General features: G+C 39.8%; 2 protein-coding genes across 5 annotated transcripts in view; both read right to left on the reverse strand.

The window, feature by feature from the left end:
• The window catches only part of abch1 (ATP-binding cassette, sub-family H, member 1), a 43,175-nt gene extending 40,730 nt beyond the window's left edge, over window positions 1–2,445 (reverse strand). Inside the window, exon 1 of one of the 2 annotated variants that reach the window (XM_066682633.1) lies at window positions 2,374–2,445. The gene's annotated coding sequence lies outside the window, so the exon portion shown is untranslated. The remainder of the gene's footprint in view (window positions 1–2,373) is intronic. The other variant, XM_066682640.1, reaches the window with a different exon arrangement.
• A 3,529-nt stretch (window positions 2,446–5,974) lies between these two features.
• On the reverse strand, window positions 5,975–25,311 carry aftphb (aftiphilin b). 3 transcript variants are annotated; one of them, XM_066672627.1, is made up of 9 exons: window positions 25,171–25,311; window positions 18,792–20,404; window positions 18,438–18,580; window positions 17,704–17,824; window positions 17,304–17,360; window positions 16,363–16,464; window positions 15,990–16,020; window positions 10,375–10,498; window positions 5,975–8,012 (listed from the first exon to the last, which is right to left on the reverse strand). In XM_066672627.1, exons 2-9 carry the CDS (start codon window positions 20,364–20,366, stop codon window positions 7,880–7,882), a joined length of 2,286 nt encoding a protein of 761 aa, XP_066528724.1. In that variant the 5' UTR covers window positions 20,367–20,404; window positions 25,171–25,311; the 3' UTR covers window positions 5,975–7,879. The 3 variants fall into 3 exon arrangements, with proteins under 3 accessions (XP_066528724.1, XP_066528715.1, XP_066528731.1); XM_066672618.1 differs by having other exon boundaries at window positions 15,990–16,023; XM_066672634.1 differs by lacking the exons at window positions 5,975–8,012; window positions 10,375–10,498 and having other exon boundaries at window positions 13,734–16,023.
• Window positions 25,312–26,063: the final 752 nt, after the last annotated feature.

The following is a 26,063-nucleotide window of genomic DNA, read 5'->3' on the forward strand; positions in this document are numbered from 1 at the left end:
TCGCAGTCACACAGCTCCAGGGACCTGGAGGTTGTGGGTTCGATTCCCACTCCGGGTGACTGTCTGTGAGGAGTTAGGTGTGTTCTCCCTGTGTCTGTGTGGGTTTCCTCTGGGTGACTGTCTGTTAGGTGTGTTCTCCCTGTGTCTGTGTGGGTTTCCTCTGGGTGACTGTCTGTTAGGTGTGTTCTCCCTGTGTCTGTGTGGGTTTTCTTCGGGTGCTCCGGTTTCCTCCCACAGTCCAAAAACACACGTTGGTGGGTGGATTGGCAACTCCATAGGTTTGAGTATGTGTCGCCCTGTGAAGGACTGGTGTTTCCTCCAGGGTGTGTTCCTGCCCTGTGCCCAGTGATTCTGGGTAGGCTCTGGACCCACCGCGACCCTGAACTGGATAAGGGTTACAGATAATGAATGATTGAATGAATGAATGTAGTGACATTATTGCCCTCTCTTTATGTAGCGTTCTGATTGGTTAAACTCCTTCAAAGACCATCTGCAATTGCTGATGAACAAAAGGTCAGGGTTCATGTGACAGCTTCATGGGGCTATATAGAAGCCAGTTAGAATTGTGTGTGTGTGTGTGAGATGCAGAAACTGGGTCACTTGAGTTATAATCTGTAATCTGTGCATCCATTCACTGCCTTTCTCACTCACATCACTCTTAATCCCACAACTTCCATTCCTGCATAGATTAAAAGAGCTTCATTCTTCATGAGAAGTAGGTTTTTTTTTTAAGTAGAATTTAAGAGAATTCCTCAGGAGAGACTTTGGCCAAAGTTATAACCAACTGATTGTTAACACTATATCAAGTGTATCATTTTTAATGACATGCGATATCTGGCCCACATCCGGCCCACACAACATTTGCCAGTGCCGTAATATGGGCCAAATGTGTCTATTATCAGGGTAGATTTATAGATTATAGTTAGGCAGGTTCACCCCCAAAGAAGGCTACTTTTATCCGTTATCATTATCAACATTATAGATATGTTTTTGTATTTTTTTGTCTGGCTCCTATCACCACAACTGTGAAATCACCTGAAACACTCTACCATTCTGATTGACTTTGTATACTGACCAAGTGCTGAGTTAATGCATGGATTCAAGCTTTTTTTCCCCCAACTTTAGCCATGACCTGTTCCCCACATTAGCTGGGATTCCTCCAATTACATGATGTCACCAAACAGTGAGGGTGAGGGCAAGCACTGGCTTCTTTTCTTGCCAGTGACCACTTGTTTTTGAACGGTTGTCAACACAGCTCATCAAGCTTGGAGGTGTCAAATGATATACCAGCTCATGGACACCCTCCCCGGCTAGCATTATGCTTGTGATGAGGGGTGATGAAGGGCCATCCAGTGGAGTGCCACCCACCCAGTGAGAGTGAGACTAAACTCTCTAACTGCTGCAACACATGTAAGTCCACATCATAAATTAAGATTAACAAACCTAGAAATTTCAGGAACAACCTAGGAACACCTGGGAACTTCTAAAGATGTGCATTCTGTGTATGTGTACGTGTGTGTGTGTGTGTGTGTGATGTGTGTGACCGAGAAAGAGAGAGAGAAAGAGAGGGAGTGTGTGTGTGTGTTTTACTTATAGCTGGACTGTTGCCAAAAAATCATGAGTAGAATCAGCTGACAGGTGTTGTTAACCGCCAGTGACTGAACTGGTTCTCCACCTCATGCAGCTAAACCCATTACACAATACATTCAAATGTGAAACCTGAGGAATTTCAGCAGATTTGTATTCCTCCATCACTGACATCACCGAGTGAGACGTAAAGACCTTCAGAGTGGCATGATGAGAAATTACTGAGGGGAAACTTGCAGACTTAAATTAATTTATAGTTATAGTAGTTTCCTCTTAATCGTTGAAATATTCAGCAATTCTAAAAAAATCTGCTGGCCTTCTCCTGTATTTGAGCATCACTGGGTCATTTGTTACTGAGGATGTTACACTGCAAGGATAAGAACGCACAACAAAACAATAGGGAAAAAACAAACAAACAATCAAACGAATGCTGTGGTTTCTTTCTATACACTCCAGGGCTAAATATCTGAATTAAAAAATAAACAAGAATAATTAATGTCACAAATGGCCTGCAGTGGTTTCTATTTTATGCTACACATTTGAATTAGTAAATAATGTCATTAATTTAACATACTACTGTTGTTTTTGTAAAAGTATGATATGACAGAGGTGATATTGGCTGTGACTGTTCTGTGTAATGTGACTTTAACGAGGCTGTTTTCCTGACTGTGCTGATATTGCGGTGATTTGAGAGATTGAGAGCTGGAGCTAATGCAGAACCAAGCACCACGTAATGATGCTAACAACACGTAGCAGAAAGAAACCCCGACGCAAACAAACACTCACCTGCACAATGAAGGCTTCTGTGTTCAAGAATATAAAAGTATACTGTTTAAAATCCTCTCAGAGAGCGAGCCGGTCGCCCGTATCTACACAACCGCGCGGAGAGATGTGCGCCTCTCAGCCGCACGGGACTTTACTTCGCACCTATTTTCCGGGAGGACCCGCCCTCTTGCGTTGTGATTGGCTGAATAAAAAAGTCGCGACTGTAATTTTTGAAAATCTATGTTAAGTAAAATCTTCTTGATTAGCACTAACTTCTTAAGACTCTATATTTGCACTCATATTTGTGTGTGTGTGAGGTGGGGGTTACAACACTTGTTTTCAGTAAATATATATATATATATATGTTAGTAAAATGCAATTATTTTTTATCTTTATTCCAAAAGCTAACATATGTTAACCTGAGGTTAATGAAGGATTGAACATTTACAGCAATTTGATTATAACAGCGACCAATGTAACACTCAAACAATCACATCGCAAGAGGCAGAATTTTTCTCACCAATCATCGTGCAGAAGGCGGGACTGTTGGGGGACATGTGGGCAGATTTCCCCCGAATAGAGGTGCGGAAAAAAACAAGGCCTTTCAGAATTGTGCGTCACTGGAGCATCAGCCAATCAGATTTCAGCCTCTGCTCATTTTCAGTTTTAGGAAACAGACAAGTCTTTCACTTTTACCTCAGCAAACGCGATAATAATAATTATATTAATATATATACTAATAATAATAATAATAATAATAATAATAATAATAACAAAAGAAACCTAGGTATCTTTTTTTAAATTCTATTGATATATTCATCCCTGTTTTCGTCATTAAATATTCTTTTTTTTTTTTACCCCTCAAAGGTAACTGCTAGTTAACTTATTGATTTCAGTGTGGGGACCCTGTTCTTTGTGTGTTCATATATACGGTATACCCACGGGCACATTCAAAATATGGGAACCAATAATTTTCAAATAATAAATTTTCATTTAATTAGTTTAAATGAAGTTATATAGTGTAGAAGAGTATATATATATATATATACACACACACACACACAAACACAGTTATTAACCCCTAGAGGGTAGTATTTGAACACCCCTGGACTGAAGCTTGGGTATCAAATAGGCCAAGAAAAACAGCACTTTTAAATTATCTTTATTAAATAAGGCAATACATAAAACACCAGGGAGCAGCAAGGTGTTCTTAAGGGGCAGCCATTGCCTAAATATTTGTGAAGCAGACTTGGGACTGGAAGGTTGTGGGTTTGATGGTTTTGACCAGCAGAAAATAGGAAGTGGGTGTTTTACGGTAGTGGTTTTAAAATGAATTTTTTCAGTGTACATTTTTTCAGCGTACATTCTACAAAATTACCAACTCCATCCTTAAGATCAAGCAAAATTAGCATTAGGTAAATCCTCACCTGCTTGTCCTCCTGAGGATCACTGAATTCTTAGGTTTAAATATCAGCATACAGTAGACCACATTACACAGACAAGATGATAACATGGTAATAATTTTTTTAATGGATTGGAAAATCATGTTTAATTCACATATATTTTTAACTACAGGCAATTTGAATAAATAAAATACAAAAGCAGCTGTTTACAGCCTAAGTTACTTCATGCAAGTACTAGTTCTGCATTTGCCTTGTTAGGCTATGCCACAAAGAAACACTCCGTGGCTGGTGATTTTACATGTCAGTCAGTCTCTTACCTGTCTCAGAATTTAACGAAAAAGGCATATCCAATTAGTCTTGTGTGATTATTGCTAGTGACAATATCAACATGCCATGTCACCTGTAAACAGTTCCTAAAGTATCACTTTTAAGTGAAGTCCATGGGCATTTCATCTATGGCTGGGTGCAAAGATTTGTTTATATTTCGACTGAAGTACTGTTCAATTTAAATACACAATTATAAACAAAGGTGTGTCATCAAGAAATACCCCACATTTTTGTATATTATACTTGTAAACATTATTATTCATTTATTCATTCATTGCCTGTAATCACTTATCCAGTTCAGGGTCGCGGTGGGTCTGGAGCCTACCTGGAATCATTGGGCGCAAGGCAGGAACACATCATGGAGGGGGCGCCAGTTGTTCACAGGGTGACACGATAATGTTCATTCATTCATTCATCCATTATCTGTAACCGCTTTTCCAGTTCAGAGTCACGGTGGGTCCAGAGCCTACCTGGAATCATTTGGCGCAAGCGGGAATCCACCCTGGAGGGGGCGCCAGTCCTTCATAGGGCACAGACACACACACACACACACACACACACACACCCCTACGGACACTTTGGAGTCGCCAATCCACCTACCAACGTGTGTTTTTGGACTGTGGGAGGAAACCAGAGCACCCGGAGGAAACCCACGCGGACAGGGGAGAACACACCAACTCCTCACAGACAGTCACCCGGAGCGGGAATCGAACCAACAACCTCCAGGCCCCTGGAGCTGTGTGACTGCGACACTACCTGCTGCACCACCGTGCCGCCCCATGACAATGTTGCCTCTGCTAAATAATTTTTTGAAAGAATTTTGCCAAAGAAAAATCTGGGGGCCCTATAGATGAAGGTAAAAATAGCTACAGAATTAACAGTATTTAATATCTTGCCCTGTGGTTATTTTAATTTATTATATGTCCATCGTGGGACTTATTATTGCAGCTTTTGACACAGCACAATCTTCCCATTTCACCAATAAAAGGAAGTGACTGTATGAAAAATGCTCAAAAGTGGACAGATTAATATATACAAAAAACACATAACCCTAATAAATAACTCACTTTCGGCTGGCCTATGGCTTCAATATCCAGGATGAAATGCGTGTTGCTGAAAGCTGGTGTAGGTGATTGTGTAGAAAACAGTTTAAAGTTTAAAAGTTTAAGCCAGTTTTATAATAAATCCAACTGAAAAATCCCACCCCTACATTCAGCCCTCCCTTCAAACTCACTGCCCTAAAACACACACACATGCAGTTTGCTAAGTCACACAGAGGAGCATAAAGCAACACCTCGTCTTCCAACACCTTCCACATACATAATGTTTCATTCACATGTCCGAAAACACCTAACAGCTGCACAGAGATTCACTCGGGTTTGTTCTCTGGCTTCACTCAGCCTCTTATTGTTTGAAAGCTGCCTTGTTTTTTTCCCCTCTGTGTCTTTTCAGGCATGTGAATGTGGCAGAGTGATCAGAGTGGCTCAGAGTGTGATGAAGTAGACAGACAGGTAAGCCATCCAAAAATGTTGCTTTGTCAGAGTGAAATGATTGGTGTTTTTACAGTCTTGTGGCATATATAGAAAAGGAATTTTATGTCGTCAGAGCATTGTGTGTGGGGGTGTATATATATATATATATATATATATATGCGAGAGTGGGTGGGTGGGTGTGAGATGCCCTGAGATGGATGGGCGCCCTGTCCTTGACCCTGAACTGGAAGCAGCTTCTGAAAACGAATGAATTAAACAGCCAGTTTTTTTTTTCAAATTGCAGAGATACACATGCAGGGCACTGTAAGGCAAAATCACTTGTATGTTTTGGGATTTATCAGTTTTTATCATTATCACCATATAGTGCACTACATAGTGAGGAATGCCTCAGACTGCTCTCAAAGATTCCTACGGCTAAAGCTCTTAACTGTACGTCAGGGGCGGGACTGTACAGAGCAAAACCTAACGATGATTGGACTGTGATACTCAGAGGTGGGGTTAAACCGTTGGGGACAGCTTGGTTAATACTGTGGTAGAACAAATTGCCCAAGAGCTCTAGTAGGAGATGGTGGAACTACAGGATTTATTCTGTTTCCCAGAATTACATCTCCTCATTATCAATATTAGCATGATTCTATGAGCAGCAAAAGGAGATTAGAGAGAATGTCGTCATCATAAAATATATTTCTCATAAAACAACTGTACAATAAATATATCAGTCAGGAAAAAATAGAGCTATTTGGTTATTGTGCTAAATGAAAATGAACCCAGAGAAAGATTCTCCAAATTTCAAGACATACACTTTTCCTTCATAACAACATTCTTCTTCCAGTCAGTCAATCAATCAAAATGTTTACATGTGCAAAATCAAATTTTAAAGGGGTATTCCATGTACATTTCCAAATGTCTGCATAATTAAATGTTTTATATGTAAACAAAGTCACTCAGTACAGGGTGGTGTAGAATGCTCCATCGTAGAGAAAAGTGCAGAGACAGAATTGTCCACAGTTTTTAAACAGATGAATGAAGAATTTCTAGGCTCTAAACGTTCCCTCACAGAAAGCTAGTACACGAGACATGAGTGGTTAGGAAGTACACTGGTTAAGATATTTTCAACCGTAGTCAGGAGACTAACAGTTTTGGCCTTAAATCCATTCACTTTGGAAGCACACACAAGGTGTCGCAACCAAAATAGTCCCAAAGAAATCGGACCGAACACCATCATAAACATTTCAGGAAAAACTCTGAAGACTCATGTAGATCACTGGTGGTTATGGACAGTGACTAAAATGGCTTTATGCAGGTTTTAGACATTGTGACGTCTGGTTCCTATCACCACCAATGAAGCATTTCTCATTAAACCACTCAGAATGACTTTGTTTAAATCTCAAATACTGAACTATGCAGACATTTTGACATCCATGCATTTCCCTTTTAAAGACAACAATAAATATACATTACAGATGAATAAAACTAAGTACACATAAATACACCCAAAAGGACCTTATTAAGATAACGTGGGATAAATGCAAGCTGGTGTTGTTACTTCACTCTTCACAAAACATTCATAAAGTGGTGGTGAAATGAGTCCTAGATGAACATATGACCAAAGAATTGTGGACACCTACTTCAAGATATCTTCTGTAATGAAGGGTATTCATTGAAATGTTCTCCTCCGCTGCAGTAGCAACAACCTCTGATCTTCTAGGAAGGCCTTAAAATAAGGCACTGGAACACTGCTGTGAGGAGGTCATGGTATTCAGCCACTAGAGCTTTAGTGTAATTAGCCACAGAGGTTGGTGATTAGTTCTGGATCCCAACTCATCTCAGCAGTATTAGACGGAGTGTTATCACTCCAGAAAACACAGTTCCACTGATTCACAGGCCAGTGCTGCTAGGCATCGTACCCTCTAAGCCAACAAAAGTGCATTAAATGAATGAATGAAATCGTTGAGACACTTTCTTGAAATGAAAGGAGTGCTTGGAATGATTTGTTTCAGTACGGCAAAATCCAGACCCAAAACAGACAGCACAGTAAAGACAGTCCATATTCATTCTTAAGGTAAAGCTGCTTCAAGTAGTAGAATGTGCAGTTGTTTTTTTCCCTTAAAAGCTTTCATATCAAACACAGAACACAACACTCATTCCACAAAGAATACTACAGATCAAAAGCCCTTAAAAATGGATGTACCATAAAATTCCCTCTGCCCACCTGCCCTACAGGTCCAGAGAGTAGTAGAGTTGAGAGGTGCAAGACAATTAAGGCAGCAAAGTGAAAGATTATTGGATGCTGGGTGCTGGAGGTCAAAGCTGATTGGCCGCTGGGGTCAAAATATGAGGGAACATGAGAACCCGAGCCCGCATGAAGGACAGGTCAGGAAGGAGAGGGATGACCCGGGCAGCCTCTTCACTAATCTCTCCTTCCCTCACAGGCTTCCTATACACGAAAAACCACAAATGCAAGTACACACACACACAAACACACACACACATGATTAATTCATCACATACATATATACAAAACTAATCCGCTCATCCTTTAGTTAATGTCCAGATGAAGAAGCTAATATCATAACTATAATTTGGCAAAGATCATGGGATTATTTGGACTGTGAAAACTGAAAAAATGTAACCAACTTGTAAGACTGAAATTTGGAGGAAAAATATCCCTGCTGATTTCTTTGGGAAGACTTTCACAAAGTGTGGAAACCTTAATTAAAATGGAAAACCTCTTTGGTCAAATTCTTTGTTAAATATGTTACATGGTCAAAAGTTTGTAGACACCAGCTGATACCATGAAGGGTATATATATATATGAAGCAAATGACATTCATTCATTCATTCATTATCTGAAACCGCTTATCCAATTCAGGGTCGCGATGGGTCCAGAGCCTGCCCGGAATCACTGGGCACAAGGCAGGAACACACACTGGGGGGGGGGGGGGGGGGGGGACAATCTTTCGCAGGGTGACACACACTCACACTTATGGACACTTTGAGTCACCAATCCACCTACCTTTTGGACTGTGGGAGGAAACCGGAGCACCCGGAGGAAACCTACACAGACACAGGGACAACACACCAAACTCCTCACAGACAGTCACCCGGAGCAGGACACGAACCCACAACCTCCAGGTCACTGGAGCTGTGTGACTGTGACACTACCTGCTGCACCACCGTGCCGCTCAGCAAATGACATATGATTCATAAATTAATGATTAATTCCTAAATGACTCTTCTATGTACTAATGCAAATACACATTCCTACAATACTTCTGTCATCTGAAGATTCAAGAGAGGATTTATTGTCATTTCAACTACATACCAGGTACACGGTGAAACAAAACAACATTCCTCCAGGATCAAAGTGCAGACAGAAACACAAGTGCAACACAGCACAAGTGCAGAGAGACGGTATAAACTTAATGCAGACTAGGGTTGGTCGGTATAAAGATATTACCTTCCTTTCTAACTGTTAGCCTACGTATTGTTATTTATTTATTTACTTACTTACTTACTTACTTAAGCGCAATTTAAAACGCTTAATGTCCCTGCCCGTGGAGGCTGAGACACCGATAGGAGCCTAACCAACATTCACAGGAATTATGTAAAATGTTTATGGCCCCTGAGTTATAAAAATTGTGGGAAATAATAGGGCTCTGGAATTCAATCCCGTGCAAATAATTATTATATTTTGATGTCATTGTTTTAAATGACAGCTATGAGCTTCAGCTGAAAAGATGATGCACGCCATTTACTTCAACACTTCCGTACACTCACTTCATAATCCATTTGTACACAGTGTGATAAACAATGAACTGATATCTTTGTCTTTATGGACTAATTAAGGTCATTTTACTTCATGTGTGGTGACAGTCATTAGCACCAGGGCTCGCACATCATAAGAGTTTTCGGCAAAACGCAGCTGGCTTCTACGGAGCCCCTGTGAATTAATTAGTTATTTCAAGCGCACAAATTACTAATTGGTTCACTCGAAATAACTAAAATGTGTGCACGAATTAATAATTTGTTCACTTGAATAAATTACAACATGTGAACAAATTGTAAAACGTTCACTAGTATTAATTTATTTTTTTTCAGCCTCAGTTCTCTGAAAAATCTGCTGGTGTGCTAAACCACAAATGTTGGTTCATCCCAGCTGTGCTTCTAAACAGTGTACACCGTCTTATTTCACTTATTGTCGAACTTCTGTTCTGCCAGCACCAGTTGCTGAAATCTGCTCTCTCTCAGAAACTGGTTTTTATTCTCAACACGTGTCGGTGTGCACTGTTGGGCTGTGTTTAGCTAAATTCACTTGACTTTGTGCTCACAGATATAAGGCTCAGTGTAGCCTGACAGAGCACCCCTCCCCACGGTAATACGGTATACTGCGATAATATTTTGAGATGGTATGACGGTATGAAAAATGTGGATACCAACCATCCCTAATGCAAACAAAACAATACAATAAACAATGTGCAGATGAAGTGTGTATAGGCAAGAATACAGTATATGGATCAGACAGACTGAGACTACAGTGGGACGGGGGGTTGTGCAAAGAAACTTTAAGCTTTAAAAGTCCAACACTTGATCTTAAGATTCTTTAAGTTTTTTAAAAGCTTCTTATTAAAACCAATATGGCATCACTAAAATAACCTTTTTTTTAAAGAGTATATAATAGCCCTTATGGATGTGCATATATCAGAATAAGTTAGATTGCATATTCCAAGTACACCATTCAGTTCATATGCTGAGAGATGCTAAAATACTAATGTAGACAGAGAGAGAGAGAAAATCACCTGGCTGTAGTGTTGGTTTTCTCTGCACTCTCCATCAGTCTGTTGAGGGCGTCCACTGCATTGCTGCTAAGTTTATTGCACTCCAGTTTAGCAGTGGTTAGCTCATACAACTCTGGATCCACTCCTACACACACAAGAAAGTTGTTAAAGTAAATCACAATATCATCACATACAGCTGTGTACAAAAGAACGGGGCCACCCTTGGTAATATGACATGTTGTAAATGTAAAATATGGTGGGACAGTGGGGTGTGATTTATTCTTTTCATTCCCCCACCTCCTGCATTCTCACTCATCCATAATAAAGAGAAATACCTTATTCGATGTGAACACTGTAGAAAAAATTATTAATTTTCTCATTGAAATTCAAAGGGGGTAGTGGTATTCAAGAAAATACCACAAAAAAAAAGTAAAAGGTGTGAGAGATTGTGACTGTACAGTCTTAAGTAAAGTGAAGTAGTGTACTTACACAATAATTAACGATTAAACAGTGCATCAAGTCGACTGTGTCTTTTTAAACACTCTGAGAATCTATGTCCATAAGTCCTTTTAAGCTTTAAATTAGAGCTGCACAAATATAATATTCATTCATTTATTGTCTGTAACCGCTTATCCTCTTCAGAAGAACACACCACACTCCTCACAGACAGTTACCCAGAGGAAACCCACGCAGACACAGGGAGAACACACCACACTCCTCACAGACAGTCACCCGGAGGAAACCCACGCAGACAGAGAGAAAACATCACACTCCTCACAGACAGTCACCCAGAGGAAACCCACGCAGACACAGGGAGAACACACCACACTCCTCACAGACAGTCACCCAGAGGAAACCCACGCAGACACCGAGAGAACACACCACACTCCTCACAGACAGTCACGCGGAGGAAACCCACGCAAACACAGGGAGAACACACCACACTCCTCACAGACAGTCACCCAGAGGAAACCCACGCAGACACCGAGAGAACACAACACACTCCTCACAGACAGTCACCCGGAGGAAATCCACACAGACACAGGGAGAACACACCACACTCCTCATAGACAGTCACCCGGAGGAAACCCACACAAACACAGGGAGAACACACCACACTCCTCACAGTCACCCAGAGGAAACCCATGCAGACACAGAGAGAACACAACACACTCCTCACAGACAGTCACCCGGAGGAAACCCACGCAGACACAGGGAAAACACACCACACTCCTCACAGACAGTCACCCAGAGGAAACCCCCGCAGACACAGGGAAAACACACCACACTCCTCACAGACAGTCACCCAGAGGAAACCCCCACAGACACAGGGAGAACACACCACACACCTCACAGACAGTCACCCAGAGGAAACCCCCGCAGACACAGGGAAAACACACCACACTCCTCACAGACAGTCACCCAGAGGAAACCCCCGCAGACACAGGGAAAACACACCACACTCCTCACAGACAGTCACCCAGAGGAAATCCCCGCAGACACAGGGAAAACACACCACACTCCTCACAGTCACTCAGAGGAAACCCATGCAGACACAGAGAGAACACAACACACTCCTCACAGACAGTCACCCGGAGGAAACCCACGCAGACACAGGGAAAACACACCACACTCCTCACAGACAGTCACCCAGAGGAAACCCCCGCAGACACAGGGAGAACACACCACACTCCTCACAGACAGTCACCCAGAGCGGGGCTTTAAATATAAAATTCATAATGCAACTATACATTCACATTTTAATCTGAAATTATATTGCACACACTCTTTTGAATCAATACTGTGAATTGGTTGCCCTGCAAAAAAACAGGCATTTGGAACTTCAATTTGTCATGATGCCAAACTGTGAGCCATAAGCTATGGCAGCTCCTCTTTCTGTTTAAAAAAGTAAACCACACAAAAGTTAAAAGACAACACCCACGCAGTTTACAACACACCCTCACAATCAATACACACAACACTAACACCTTTAAAACAATGCATTCCTTATAGAGCAAAGGAAGCTCAATCTGCTAAAAACACAACACAAAACACATGCTTCAGTGAAAAGAGTGAAAATGAAAACAGAATCAAGCTAAAATTTCTGGTATCAAAAGTTTGTAGACACTGCTTCCAATTACTGAATTTAGCTACTTTGTGTGCACCCATACATTCAAGGATGGAACTCCACAGCCTGAAATTAAATGAGATGAGCTTAAGCTTACCATGCCCATTGCCAAGTTTGAACTACGTGGGTATAAAGTTTCAGGCTGTGGAAATATTTCCTCTGCAAATGTTTGGTGCTCTATACAATAACCTTAAAATAATCTGGGATCAATAACTATTTATTCTACATCAGCATCGAACCTCAAGAATGCTGTCATGGCTGAATGTCATCAAATCTTCACAGAAATGTTTTAACATCTAGTCTAAAGTAGGGCTGAACAATAATTCAATTTCAATATTTGCAATATAAAATATTTCAATAACAATTATGATTTTTACACATTTTCAGTATACACATCAAATTTACAGCATCTGTCACTGACTGATGTCATTACAGGATGCTGCCATCAGTTCAATGCACTCAATTTGAAAATTAGTTCAGTTTTTTGTTTGATGGTGATGTCATGTTGCTTTCAGATCTTGGCAGTTTTTCTGAGGCTTTTTAATATTCATATTGATATTGGAATGATATTGTATAGACCAAAATCAAGAAATAAATTGTGATATAAAAAACAAACAAACAAACAAAAAAACCCACACACCATTGGAAGGGCAGGTGTCGACATACTTTTGATCCTAATGTTCATGCATGTTTGTGGCATCCATCTGTTCTAACCTGGTATCGGGGTGTTAGTGTCACTATCTGAGCTATCAGTGTCCACTGCGAGCCCAAAGAAATCAAGGTTGAGGTGGGAGACTATGCCCCCTGCTGCTGAAGCTTGGGACCGCAGTGTAAAGGCAAGAAAGGCAATAGTTTGTGCAACACACTTGATTATTGCAAACAATTAATTTAATCATGTTCCACGAAAGTATCATCCTCAAGCACACAAAGTATATACAACTACTACCAGAAAGTATGGGTGTGATCTAAAAATAAATAGCCCCACATTTTTCATTTGATACAATCACTAATACTTTTTTACCTTCTTCTTGACTTTGGATAACTTTGCATTAAAAAAAAAAAAAAAAAAAACTAAGGTTAGTGATTCTGGTTCTGTTACTTATATATTGTGGATAAAATAAAATAATATAGTAGGTGTTATTAATAAAGTGACAAGTCAGTGTATATTATATATATATATATATATATATATATATATATATATATATATATATATATATATGATATGTATGTAAACGACGTGTGGAAATAAACTGAAATGCTGCAGTTTTAGAGAGTGTACAGGACAGAAAAGACAGTGAATACCTGGAAAGGAAAGAACAGAAAAAGAATTGGGAAGCATGATATAAAACTTTATTTAACTTATTCTGAAATAATTCTGGACATGGAGGTTTACCCTCAAAACACAATGTTTTCCAACAAGTTTCATGCTTGAAAACTAAAGAAAGAAAGAAAGTAAAGTGCATCAGACAGCAGATCTTTTAAGACAGATCAGGGAGAGGTCGTATCAGAAAGAAAATCAACAAGTGAAGGATGAAGAAAATGAGAAAGACAGCAGAGGTTAATAAATATTTAAAGGACAGTTTGTGATGTTTTTGAAATGCACTACATTTATCAAGAATTTTGAAAGGCATATTTAACTTTCTATGGCTTTCTTTGTCTATGTGTGTTTACGCACCTCACTGGAATTGAGCCTAGCTACTGAAATTAAATACAATAAAAATTTTATAGAAATCATATTCTGAATTCAAAATACTGTTCTAAATACAAAATACTGAATATAAAATAGTCCACAGTCTGTTCAGATACCGTTATAGAATTTTAAGGGTGTTAATGCTGAATTTTACTTGAAAATACTAGATATTCTAGCAGGGATTAATCGGTCAAAAATTAGTAACATTACAGTAGAGGAATACAGCTTTTAAAATGCCAGTGAGAACAAGTGTCCAGCTAGCATGGTTAGCACCTAGCACAATCCTGTGTGCTAGCTTTCCTGTGTTAGCTTTGTTTGCGGTGCTGAGGGGAGTTTTTCCATTAATGACTTGCTGCTCTCTATTAGCATTCTTATGGGTTTACAACACATTAGTCTCTGCATGAATTTCATTTTCCTATCTTATGAAACCAAAAGAAGCCTTCATCTTATCCTAACCTAAATGTATGTGCCAGAGAGAGAGAGAGAGAGAGAGAGAGAGAGAGAGAGAGAGAGAGAGAGAGAGAGAGAGAGACTGAGGCAAAGTTACCCTAGAGTTAAAACAGAGTCACCTCCAGGATTTTAATACTTAGTTTTTTAATACTGAAATACTAGCCCACAAATATTTGTGGACATGCACCTATTTAAGATTTTTAACACAAATGAGTTTGTTTAACCTTCATTTTGAACACATAAGAGCAGAAGGTCACCTGATGTTTGGGCCAGTGTTATTATTTGTGCCATGTTACTCTCAGTGCACAAGCCTTAATTTTGTTAGTTGTAGGAGCAATCAACTGTTGTTATTTTTTTTCAATGATTCCTCCTCATGTTACTGAACAGTCAATATAGTGATGCTAGAAATCTAACCACACATTCTCTTCTAATTAAACTTTAAAAATGGCTGTCCACATGTGAGGGGCCCATTTTACAGAGGATATTATTTTTTGACGGACTACAAGTTAATATGATCATTTGGCTCATGCAAGTGGCAAATAATAATAATAAATAATACATTTATCAATTTTATTGACTCCTTTTGAAGGTGAAATGTGGAAGTTAAACCTCTAGGTGCTGTGTTCTGTACTGGTACTGGTTCTGTTGCATATTTGAGCAGAAGACCTCAATAATCATAGTTGTGTCTTCATTTTGACCAAATGAGGTAGTGCACATTAATGTACAATAAAGAAATGACAGATAGGCAAGACTGGAAATTCACAGTGCATTCACAGTGAAATCAACCCTCACAAATCATGAGGGAGAGAATGAAAAGGAGTATAATGTATAAAGATTACTCAGATGACCTCTTTTGTAATGAACACTGACCACTGTGGAGAATAGTCCAGTAATTCCCTAACAAAGGTATGTTCTGTAACAGAATTATAAGTAGTTACCATTTTAATTTTTGCCGCAATGTCCCTTTAATTAAAATGGCGAACGTGGTAATGAAAACTAGCCCCCCACCCCCCAAGTTTGCTAATTTTATCAATAATTTATGTAATATGTGTTAATGTTTGGGAATTACTGGTCTAAATAACTGAGGTGGTCCAGTCTGTAATGTTCGTTTATGAAAAGAGAACGTCAGAAAGCTCCAGCAGACAGAGGAACAAAGCAAGCCCCAAATCCTGGATTGAAATTGAATAGAGGACAGAGGAAAAATAGAGGAAAGAAAAAGAAAAGTGGGAGACGGAGAAATAATAATATGAGGGAGTGGGGCATATGCAGAAAGTGAGAAGTTGTATCAGGAGTAGGATTTCTGGCGAGAGTGGCGGAGAGCTCTGTCTTGTATCACAGAGAAGGAAGCCCTGCGCTGAGACGTACCGTCCTCTCCGCTGCTCAACGAGGACGCCACCTGCTGGACACAAGCAGAAAACACAATGTTTATTCAAACACACGAGAATGTTTACCTTGAAACGTAGTAAACCGTCTTTAGGAAAATGATTATTCTTCGTTATTTTTACATTCAACCAGTTTTAAACATTGTTGCACAAATGCGGGTGACCTGATCTATATTTCATGAATATTGCTTTATATTTTGTGTGGTAAAAATGACTGATAGCTAATTTAACCTGTAATATTCAATGTCAAAAGAATAACTAAAAGCTGCTAACAGCTTTGTATAATCTTCTAAGCTTCCATATGAGCCAATGTTAGGATGCTTGCTAAATTGTGTTGTTTTTCCACACTCCTTTACCTGTGTGCATAGAGTCAACCTGCCAGGACCTGGTGAAGATGGTGTTAAAGGGGCAGAGGAGGCTGGAGGTTTCAGAGGATCTTTGGTAGGTTCAAGCATTCCCTGAAAATAAGTGAAATAGAGGATGTTAGTATGTTTTTAGGAAACATTAAAATCAACCTGCAGCCACTACCAATTATATGTAACCTACTAAAATATTTTATATTACATGCCTTATACATAGTCATAGGCATGATTTACTTGTGTGGACAGAATGGAGTGGATTAAAATTCTCCAGGTAATTAGAACTCTGCCATATACACAGATCAACAATTGTGACCATCTCCCTCTTTCTATACTCACTGTCCATTCTCTCAGCTCCCCTGTCCTCAGAAGCACTTTATAGTTCTACAATTACAGACTGGAGTCCAACTCTGTATACATTGTTTGCCCCTTTTTTGTCCTGTTCTTCAGGGGACCCCAACAGGACCACCACAGAGCAGGTATGATTTGGGTGGTGGATTACTCTCAGCGCACACTGTGCAAAGAATACAGGAACAGATGAGCGACACTCTCTGATTATACATCTACAAGGTGGACCAACAAGGTAGGTCTAACAGAATGGACACAGTGAGTGGACACAGTGTTTAAAAACTCCAGCAGCAATGCTGTGTCACTGAATGACCCACCCACCCACATCATACCTGTTCTGTGGTGGTCCTGACCTTTGAAGAACAGGCTGAAAGGGGAAAGTATAAAGAGCAACAAACGAACTTTAGGCTGTAATTATAAAACCACAAAGCATTCCTGTATTTTCAGTGGAACTCAGAGAATGGACAGTGTTCAAACTATGAGGCCGTCATAATGTCATGGTTGATGGGTGTAACTTCCCAGAAATAATTCCATTTAATAATCATTTATTATTTAGTTACCACTTAACATTGGTTCAATGTGTGACTTACCAGGCCTGCAGCAAACATAGGCACGATCACTGGTTGCTTTTTCTGACCAGTGAACAACTGCAAAAGGAAAAAAGCATTAAAAAAAAAAGCATTCATAGTGGGTCAAAGAGCTTCAAAATTGTTTGAGATTGACAGTTACATTATGCTGCAAATCTGTAATATTTAATCCATTAAAACTGAATAAAACCAACAAATAGTTCATATTTCCTCATCTTCCTCCAGTAAGTTTATTCATTCATTCATTATCTGTAACCGCATATCCAGTTCAGGGTCGCGGTGGGTCTGGAGCCTACCCAGAATCATTGGGCACAAGGCCTTGGAGGGGGCGCCAGTCCTTCACAGGGTGACAAACACACACACACACAAATATATATATATCAAATAAAAAATTCAAACTCACAATATTGTGGATTCCCAGACAATCCAGGAGAATTCTGTTGCTTCGAGAGCCAACCCATTGGACCTTGAGGCCGTGGGCGCCGTGTGGGTCTAGCAGGTGGCACCACATGGAAACAGCCTCTCTGAGATAACACACAAACATTGAAAAGTGAAGATGAATTGGCTGGATTTCAATCTCAGCATTCCCATTTTCTCATAACACCCCTGAGAGCCGTTCATGATCAATATGAATATTCCTCTGATCAGAAGGTATGTGTGTGTGAGAGACTTGGTTTCATGACAGTACTGTAGAATGCTTAGGGTATTTTCACACCTGCACTCTGTAGTATGGTTAAATCAGACTTTACACTTTTGGTGCAATTGGTTCGTGCAGGTGTGAACGCAGTAATCGCACTCCAATGCGGATCAAAACAACTGCTTTGAAACCCTTGAGAGGAGGTGTGGTCTCTGTGCGTTCCCAAACGAACACTGGAGCAGTTTGCTTGTGGTGGGAATGTGATCCATCCTCGATCCAACCCAAATATCAGGTGAACTCCTCGAGTTTGAGCTAAATGGCTCCCATAGGCAGCTGTGCTTTGCATTATGGGATGCAGCAGAACATGTAAGAACTGACTAAACTTTAGCAGCGGGGAAGGAGCTTCTTCCTGTATGAATTTAGTGTTTCCTAGTTTTCGCATGACAATCTGATATCACAGGTTTATATGATGAGAATGACGATGACTAAGTGACACATACCCCTGAGCATGGTGGCAGTTATTTTCTCCATTGTCCCGGGGCTCCAGGAGGGTCTGCAGGGTTGTGACCTCTGGGACCTCAAGTGAGACCTCTGAGGGGAAAGTGCGCTGAAAGAGTTGTTCCAGTTTGCAGCTTAACCCAGTCTGAAAGAATACAAGATGCAAAGGAAACGATGATATGAAAACAAGAATGTGTGTAAGCCGTGTTCACATTTCGCTTCGCCTAGTATTACACAGAGCATGATGTGACCTCTGATAAAGAGATCAGCTCAAAAAGGACAGAGAGAGAAACAGAGAGTGACAGAAATAGTGTCAGAAGTTCTTTTCATAGCATTGTTTTCTTTTTCCAACTTACCGACACATAGTCAATCTGAAGGCTGTTACAAGGGGCCTCTGTGTCAGGATTACTTTGCTGACCCTCATCAAATGCTGCCCATGACTCATGCTGTTCCTCACACTCGGCTTGATGCTCAAACGCAACCCAGCCATAGCCCGCATCATTGGCCTGATCTCCAAAAGTGGCAGAGCTAAAATCTGCGAAGCTGTCACTTGGAGGGAGCTCTGAGCACCATGTGCCTTCAGTTGTATGATAATTAGCCTCTTGTTCTTCCTCAGGTAGCTCCTCTTCCTCCTTCAAGTCCTTCAGCGTGTCTGTATCTCCAAAGTCATCATCAGTCGAGCAGCCTGATAGTGCAGTGACAAAGTCAGTAAATGCCTCTTGTGTTGCTGATTCGGTCTGACTGAATTCCACAAACCCTTGTACGGCATCCCGGAAATCTGACAAATCCTCATCCGTCTCAATCCTGCGACCAATTGAGCTGCATTTATCCTTCCTCAAAATATCACCTAGCTCAGCCCCATGTACCAACTCTACTGTGAGGTCTACTGAAGTCCCTTTTACCTCCTCAGAATGTCCTCCTGGTGGTACCACTACCAGCAAACCGGGAACTACTGTAGCCTCATTATGACCTATAACTTCCTCTGTAGATTGCACATCAGAGACGTCATCAGTTTCTGCTGGATGTCCCACCAAGGTTTCAGTGCAATCCCCAAACTCTTCAATCCCACCTTGAGGCTGAACTTTGCAAAAGGAAGCAAACGGTTCTTCATCAGAAGGTCCTTTTACACCACAGACTACTTCTTGTCCCTGCGTTTTCTTTCTTTCCTTAATGCTATGATCTCCGCATGCCTTACTGGAATTGAATGCCTGGCATTCGGTTAGCACCTCATATGTCACAGTCCCCTCCATCTCAGATATCTCTTTCTGGGAGACACTAGCAGCCAAAATGTTATTAGGACCGATGGAAGACTCTGCTCTAGACGCTAAGCCAGTCTCTGTGCTGTTAAAGTTAGTTAGTGTCGGAACCTCCTGGTCCATAACCTTGTTGAACTTGTGTCCATTACTAAGAGAGTCTCCTCCTCCAGCTGAGTCAGTACTGTCTCCATGCTTTCCTGTGCTGCTGTCCTCACAGTCCTCAGGCACAGACATGCCATCTAATCTGTGCTGACCTGTGTTGAATCCCTGGACGTCAGAAGACTGTAAACCATTGATAACTTTTTCAGATGCCTCTGGTTCTCCATTTTCAATTTTGTCTACACTAACATTGGTCTCATACACCAAAGGCGTGGAGTGTGATGCTAAGGTAGCCTGGTGATTCTCTGTGAGCCTTTCCACCTCTTCAAATGCCGTAGTTTTCCCTGATGAAGAGATGTTCTGTATGGTTGTGATGTACAGGTCAGGAGGTGAGGTTGAAGCCGCTTGGGATTGGCCAAACATCGTGGGCACGTCATACTCAGAGAAACTGAAACTGGAGGACACCCCACCGCGATAACCACCAAATTCACCAAATTCGTCCTCGTCTTCCTCCTCTTCATCGTCTTGCAGTGGTGGAGGGGAGGAGGAGTACAGATGGACAACGTCAGGTTCCATGCTCCTCTAATGCCTCCTAAAGGCCACATGCATGTGAACTTGAAAGAAAGACAGAGAGTAGATTAAGCCCAGGCAATAAAACAATATCAATATTTATCACAATAGACACGTCATTGATAATGATAAGTAAAATTTTCCATAGAACTTTTTCCACTTAAATACATTAAATGGGAATTGCCAGGAAAGCACATAACAAAAACGCAACGTTTGGCTTTATGGACACACCCCAAACAAGCTCCTGCCCGGGCTATTAAAATGCCAATCAGACCCCTTGAACTGTGCTACAAGCGACACGCAAACAGTCTGTGCCCGTAGCTTTCTGCTGTCTCTTGAAAAGTTTTTGAACTGTGGATAAAAAGGACTATTAATTTCTCAGTTGGGCAGTTTTTTATTAGAACATACACTCTCCTGACCAAAAGTGAGAATATAGTGCTGCACACTGGTTTGTGGTGAATAAAATGTAAAAAACTGGTGTGTCTATGAGCTAATTTATCAGTTAAAAATGTATAAAATGTAAATATACATAGCTCTAGTGAAATCTTTCTTTGTAGATTTGAGAAAACCGCATACTTTGTTTAAATAAATATTTTAATATTTTAACTTAAACATTAAAACTGCGTCTATTCACTCTACAATTTCGAGAAGGATTTTCTTTTAAAACTGTGGCAATAACAAAATTGTATATTAAAACTAATAATACATTTTATTTATATGTGGGTTTCACTCAAGGACATTTTACAGTACAACAGTTACAGGGGACTAATAACAGGGTGAAACAGCAGTAATAAAATAAAGTAGTGAGGGAATAATAAAAAACAAAATTACAGATTAAAACATAATTTTTATTGTGATTATAATTCATAAAGATGAATTAAATATTGTGATAAAACTTTTTCCATATCACCCAGGACTGGTCCAGATTCTGTTTCTCTAGATGTTAGGAAATCTATTATCGTTGTCTATAATGCCACGTATAAAAATATTTTACAAAACATTGCTTAAAAGGAAATACACTGCTCAGATTTAAGGTTGTTTCTCAGGAACACACAGGCAACATTTTGATGTTTTAAAACTCATGACTAAGTTGTTTGATCAATGTCCAACCACAGCGCATATAACAAGGTCAGCTGAAAAGCTGACTGTGTTACAGTGTTATTATTGAAGAAACCATGTCTATGTAGATACCCTTAAAAGAAGGTATGAAAGCTGTAAAGAGACAAATTTGCAGTGTGTTTTTAGCGTGATAAAGCCTACAGCACTCATGTCCTTCAATTAAAAAAAGACAATTTTAATAAAGTATTTTTAAATCAGATGTCTCATGGCTGATAAACAATGTTAAATATCTGCACTAGTATCTGGGGGAAAAAAGAGGAGTTCATGTCATCTAACAGAAAAAAAAAATGAAGAAAATAATGTTGCATTATCTGTGCCTAAAAAATGACCTGAATCACAAAAATGACTTGTACTTGATGTGTACTCAAGACTCATTATAGTTTTTGCCAATAATTTTAAAATGTTTTAGCTTCAGTCTAGAAAGTTCAGTCTAGTTAACACTTCACAGTAAATTGAGCATTTCTAGATATAAAACAGTGCTACTCAGAGACAGCTCTCTGCTGCGTCATTACGCTGTCTATCCAGTGCACTGTGAAAGTGCTGATTCTGATTCTTCATTTTGCTTGATGCCTGTGAAAAAGTTTAAATCACAGCTAGCAATCAAACAGTAAAAGAACTAGCCCAATATCTGTCATAATTACACAGCAAAGCAAAAACACAAAGTGTGATGGTTGCCAGGCACAATAGTACCCCCATGTCTAGCACTCAATGGATGTGTTAGTGTGTGAGAAAGAGCAACCTTCGGGGTTATATACACAATATGTACACGGCAGGAACACACCCTGGATGCAGCAACCAGTCCATCACAGGACATCACACATTCGCTCACACATATAGACCCCGCTGAATAGCCAATTGACTTTTCAATGTGTATATTTGGACTGTGGGAGGAGGACAGAGCACCTACAGGAAACAATTGGGGAGAATACAACAAAGTCTTCACAGACAGTGACTTGAAGTTTATTCATTGCTGTTTTTTAAAAGAAATAAATGTGAGTGGTATCTAGGGGTGGGTGATATGGCCCTAAACTAATATCACAATATTTTAGGGTATTTTGGCAGTAACGATATTATTGGCAATATGGAAAAATACACTGAAAAATATTTTTTATACATTTTTATATAAAAAGAACACACCACTGCAACAAAATAAATGTTATGTTTAAATTATATTTTATATTTATTTATTTATTTATTTATTTTCGTACAAATGTAATATTTTCAAATATCCAAAAGGAAAAAATGTGTTGTGTTTTTTGTAAACAACCGAAACTTACTAAAATTTTGACATTGTATAAAATAATGTAGCGTATAAATCTACCACACAACTAATGTGCAGAACATTGTGTGCATAGAAACAGCAAATGCAAACCATTTTAATTTATAAAAATACCCTTCAAGTAACAAAGTAAGTAACAAACAAGTGCAGAATAGTTGCTATGCTGAGTCAACGTGGTCTGTCAGCTTGGGTTAGAGCTCATGTCGGATGTTGAGTTCTTATTGTGGTGTCCTGGAAGCTATTGCTTGAGGTGGTGTAAACAATTAGTTGTGTTTCCAGGTTTTGTTGTTATACGCTTCTTTCATATCTTTCAATTACAGTGGTTTATTGTACATCGGGTATTTTGTAACTATGTAACTAAAACATTTACCCCTTATATTAAGAAAAAAAAAAGAAAAGAAAATCAGGACACACACACACACACACACACAGTAAACTGATCATGAGGGAACTCTATCTGGCTCTTTGTGTTTAAAGGCAAACATTATTAATGCTGAAACTGATCGCAGACCCTTGGTTCCAGCAGAATACATTTCAAGGACTGTTGTAAAGACTAAAAAAGCTTTTCATCAATGTGCCCTGAAAAATGAACAATGCGTGCTTAAGCAGGTCCTAAGTCCGTGAATTCTAAAAGAACAAATGGCATCATTGGTATTGGTTCAAAATTGGTGTTACAACCCATAGGCCTAGTTCCAGCAACCCACACACCGTCCATACAGTCACTTATTCAGTCCATTTCCATCATTCTTTCTTCACGCAAATGGACAGCGTAGAAAATAACACATCCACTGCACTCATAGGAGATTAGGGCCCTGTCCGAGAAGATCATCTATCTTCAAGGGTCTATTAATAATGACTTTGTGTCTCATAATAATGAGGAAGTTTCCTATTATCAGCATGATCCTATTATAAGCATGTCATAATCAGATACTACATGAGATATGAAGTGGTCTTAAAGAGATTAGTCACTCTAGTGCAACAGTCAGCAATATTAAGTCTAGTAGGTCTTGACAGTACATCGTTTCAACACAGTCATCATGATGCAAAATGTCCCATTTCAGAATGTGCAATGGCAAATTAAACAAACATGTCATACTACAATTATTTGCAGCTTCATACAGAAGAAAAACTGTATGATTCATTACAAGCTTGTCTGTCTGATATAATTTATTCTCGTTTAAGGTTATAGTATTCACAGAGTCACACGCAGGCTCTGAATGCACAGGAAGCCACCAATCACAATCATTGCTGATCAATTGATCTTAGCTGATTTTGACAGAAACGTATTACATGACTACAACAACGATGTCATGGTATATCAATACAGTGTATTAAACTCCTTTAACTCTGCCTTCAAAATCACTTTAGAAGAGAATTCAAAACACTCATCTGGTTTTGTTTGGTGCGTTGAAACCAACTGTACAGCATTATAGTCCAAGGAAGGATTAATTCATTTTCTAGCTTTTTTAAAACTATTTTTTATGCAGATGTGCTCATTACAAATCACCCAGATCACTCTAGAATGATTGTTCATTCAATCTGACATTTGTTCATTCATTCATTCAGTAATTCATCCATTTATTTGTTTGGTTTTTCTGGAGCCTACACTGCCTACCTCCTCAGGTCCCAGCGAGTCAAATTTTTTAATCCTGCTCTCGCCCACTCCGCAAGAGTTAGTCCCGCACCCGCCGAAAATCAGCAACATCTGTCCCACTCCCACGCTGACAATTGTCAGTCATACTCAGTCATTATTATTACTATGAGACACAGTCATTATTATGGTATTGTCATACTATTTATAATTGTGAGACACTGGCATAATTTTGAGATACTGAGGTATTACTAATATGAGACTGTCTTTATTATGAGACACGTTTTACAAGATATTTGTCACTATTTTGACATACTTTGTAATTATTGTGAGATACCCAGACGTTATTATTATGATATACAGTGAGATTCTTTATATTATGAGATTAATTAAAACTTCTCATTATTATGAGAGAATTAATCAGTTAATTTTAGATGTGGCGTGTACGGGTTTCTCTTTATGTTTCCATACTAGGTTCCAGTAGAGTTTACACTTTGTAGTGTCCTTATTGTAGTGAACTACCTAGTGAGTGTTGATTGGGACGCAGTCCGTGTTGTACGTACAGGTATCTCATTAGCTTATAATCCACAGTGCCTAACGGGCTATTGTAATATGTGTTAATACACTTTATTTTTGGGCCTTCGTCGATTTGTCTTGGCCTAATTATCGTAGCTACAGTTGTCAAGTTAATCTGATCACTTACTCCGTTAATTTTACAGTTTAGTGAGAGCGCCGTCACGTTAGCGCTGAGGCTAAAAAGAGCTTCTGTGACAGCGGTAAAGCCACAAAACCCCGTGGAAGTCAATATGAGCTCTCCTTACCTTTATTTATCTCCTCAAATCACCGCTGAAGAGCCCGGGGCTCGGTTTCATGGTGTAAAGGCTCTCATTGCCCGGTTGTTTATGTGCTCTGTGCTGTGCTCTATTCCCGCAGCGTTATTGGTTTGATTCTTTGTTTTTCCACCCGTTTTCAGACATCTCCCGCCTCCTGCCGTACTCTGATTGGCTCGTTGTTCACTCGCGCAGTGCTCGTTGATTGGTCAGCTGAGATGTCATTCACGGGACACTGGAGTTAGCCACATATACAACGATAATGGGTGCTTCGACTGGTCTGAAAATACACAACAAGCAGTTATGTACTGTGTTCTGACATATTTTAGTCAGATGTATATTATGTCTATATTGATGTAAACCATATTACATTTTTAACCATATTTGCTTTCCTGCATATGAATCCTTCCCTAATTATTAACCAATCACATGGAATCACCATGGACCACCACCATTGTCCCCCTCCCTAAGAAAAGTCTCATGACCTTCCTGGATGACTATCGCCCTGTTGCACTAACCCCAATTGTGATAAATTGTTTCGAGAGGGTAGTCATGAGTCACATCCAGGAGACCATTCCTGACAATCTAGACCCGCTACAGTTTGTGTACCGTCAGAATCAACCCACTGACAACGCAGTCAACACTGCCATTCACACAGTCCTCACACACCTGGAGAGCAAGGACACATGTGAGAATGCAGTTCATCGTCTACAGCTCACCATTCAACACGGTCATTTCAACCAAACTGGCAGTCAGAATTGGCAGTCGCACATCTACAAGAACTGTTAGCACTGGGGTCCCCCAGGGCTGTGTGCTGAGCCCCCTGCTGTACACACTCTTCACATATGACTGCTTGGCCTCATAGAGTAACACCAGTATCATCA

This window comes from Hoplias malabaricus, chromosome 1, assembly GCF_029633855.1.
Source record: "Hoplias malabaricus isolate fHopMal1 chromosome 1, fHopMal1.hap1, whole genome shotgun sequence".
NCBI lineage: Eukaryota > Metazoa > Chordata > Actinopteri > Characiformes > Erythrinidae > Hoplias > Hoplias malabaricus.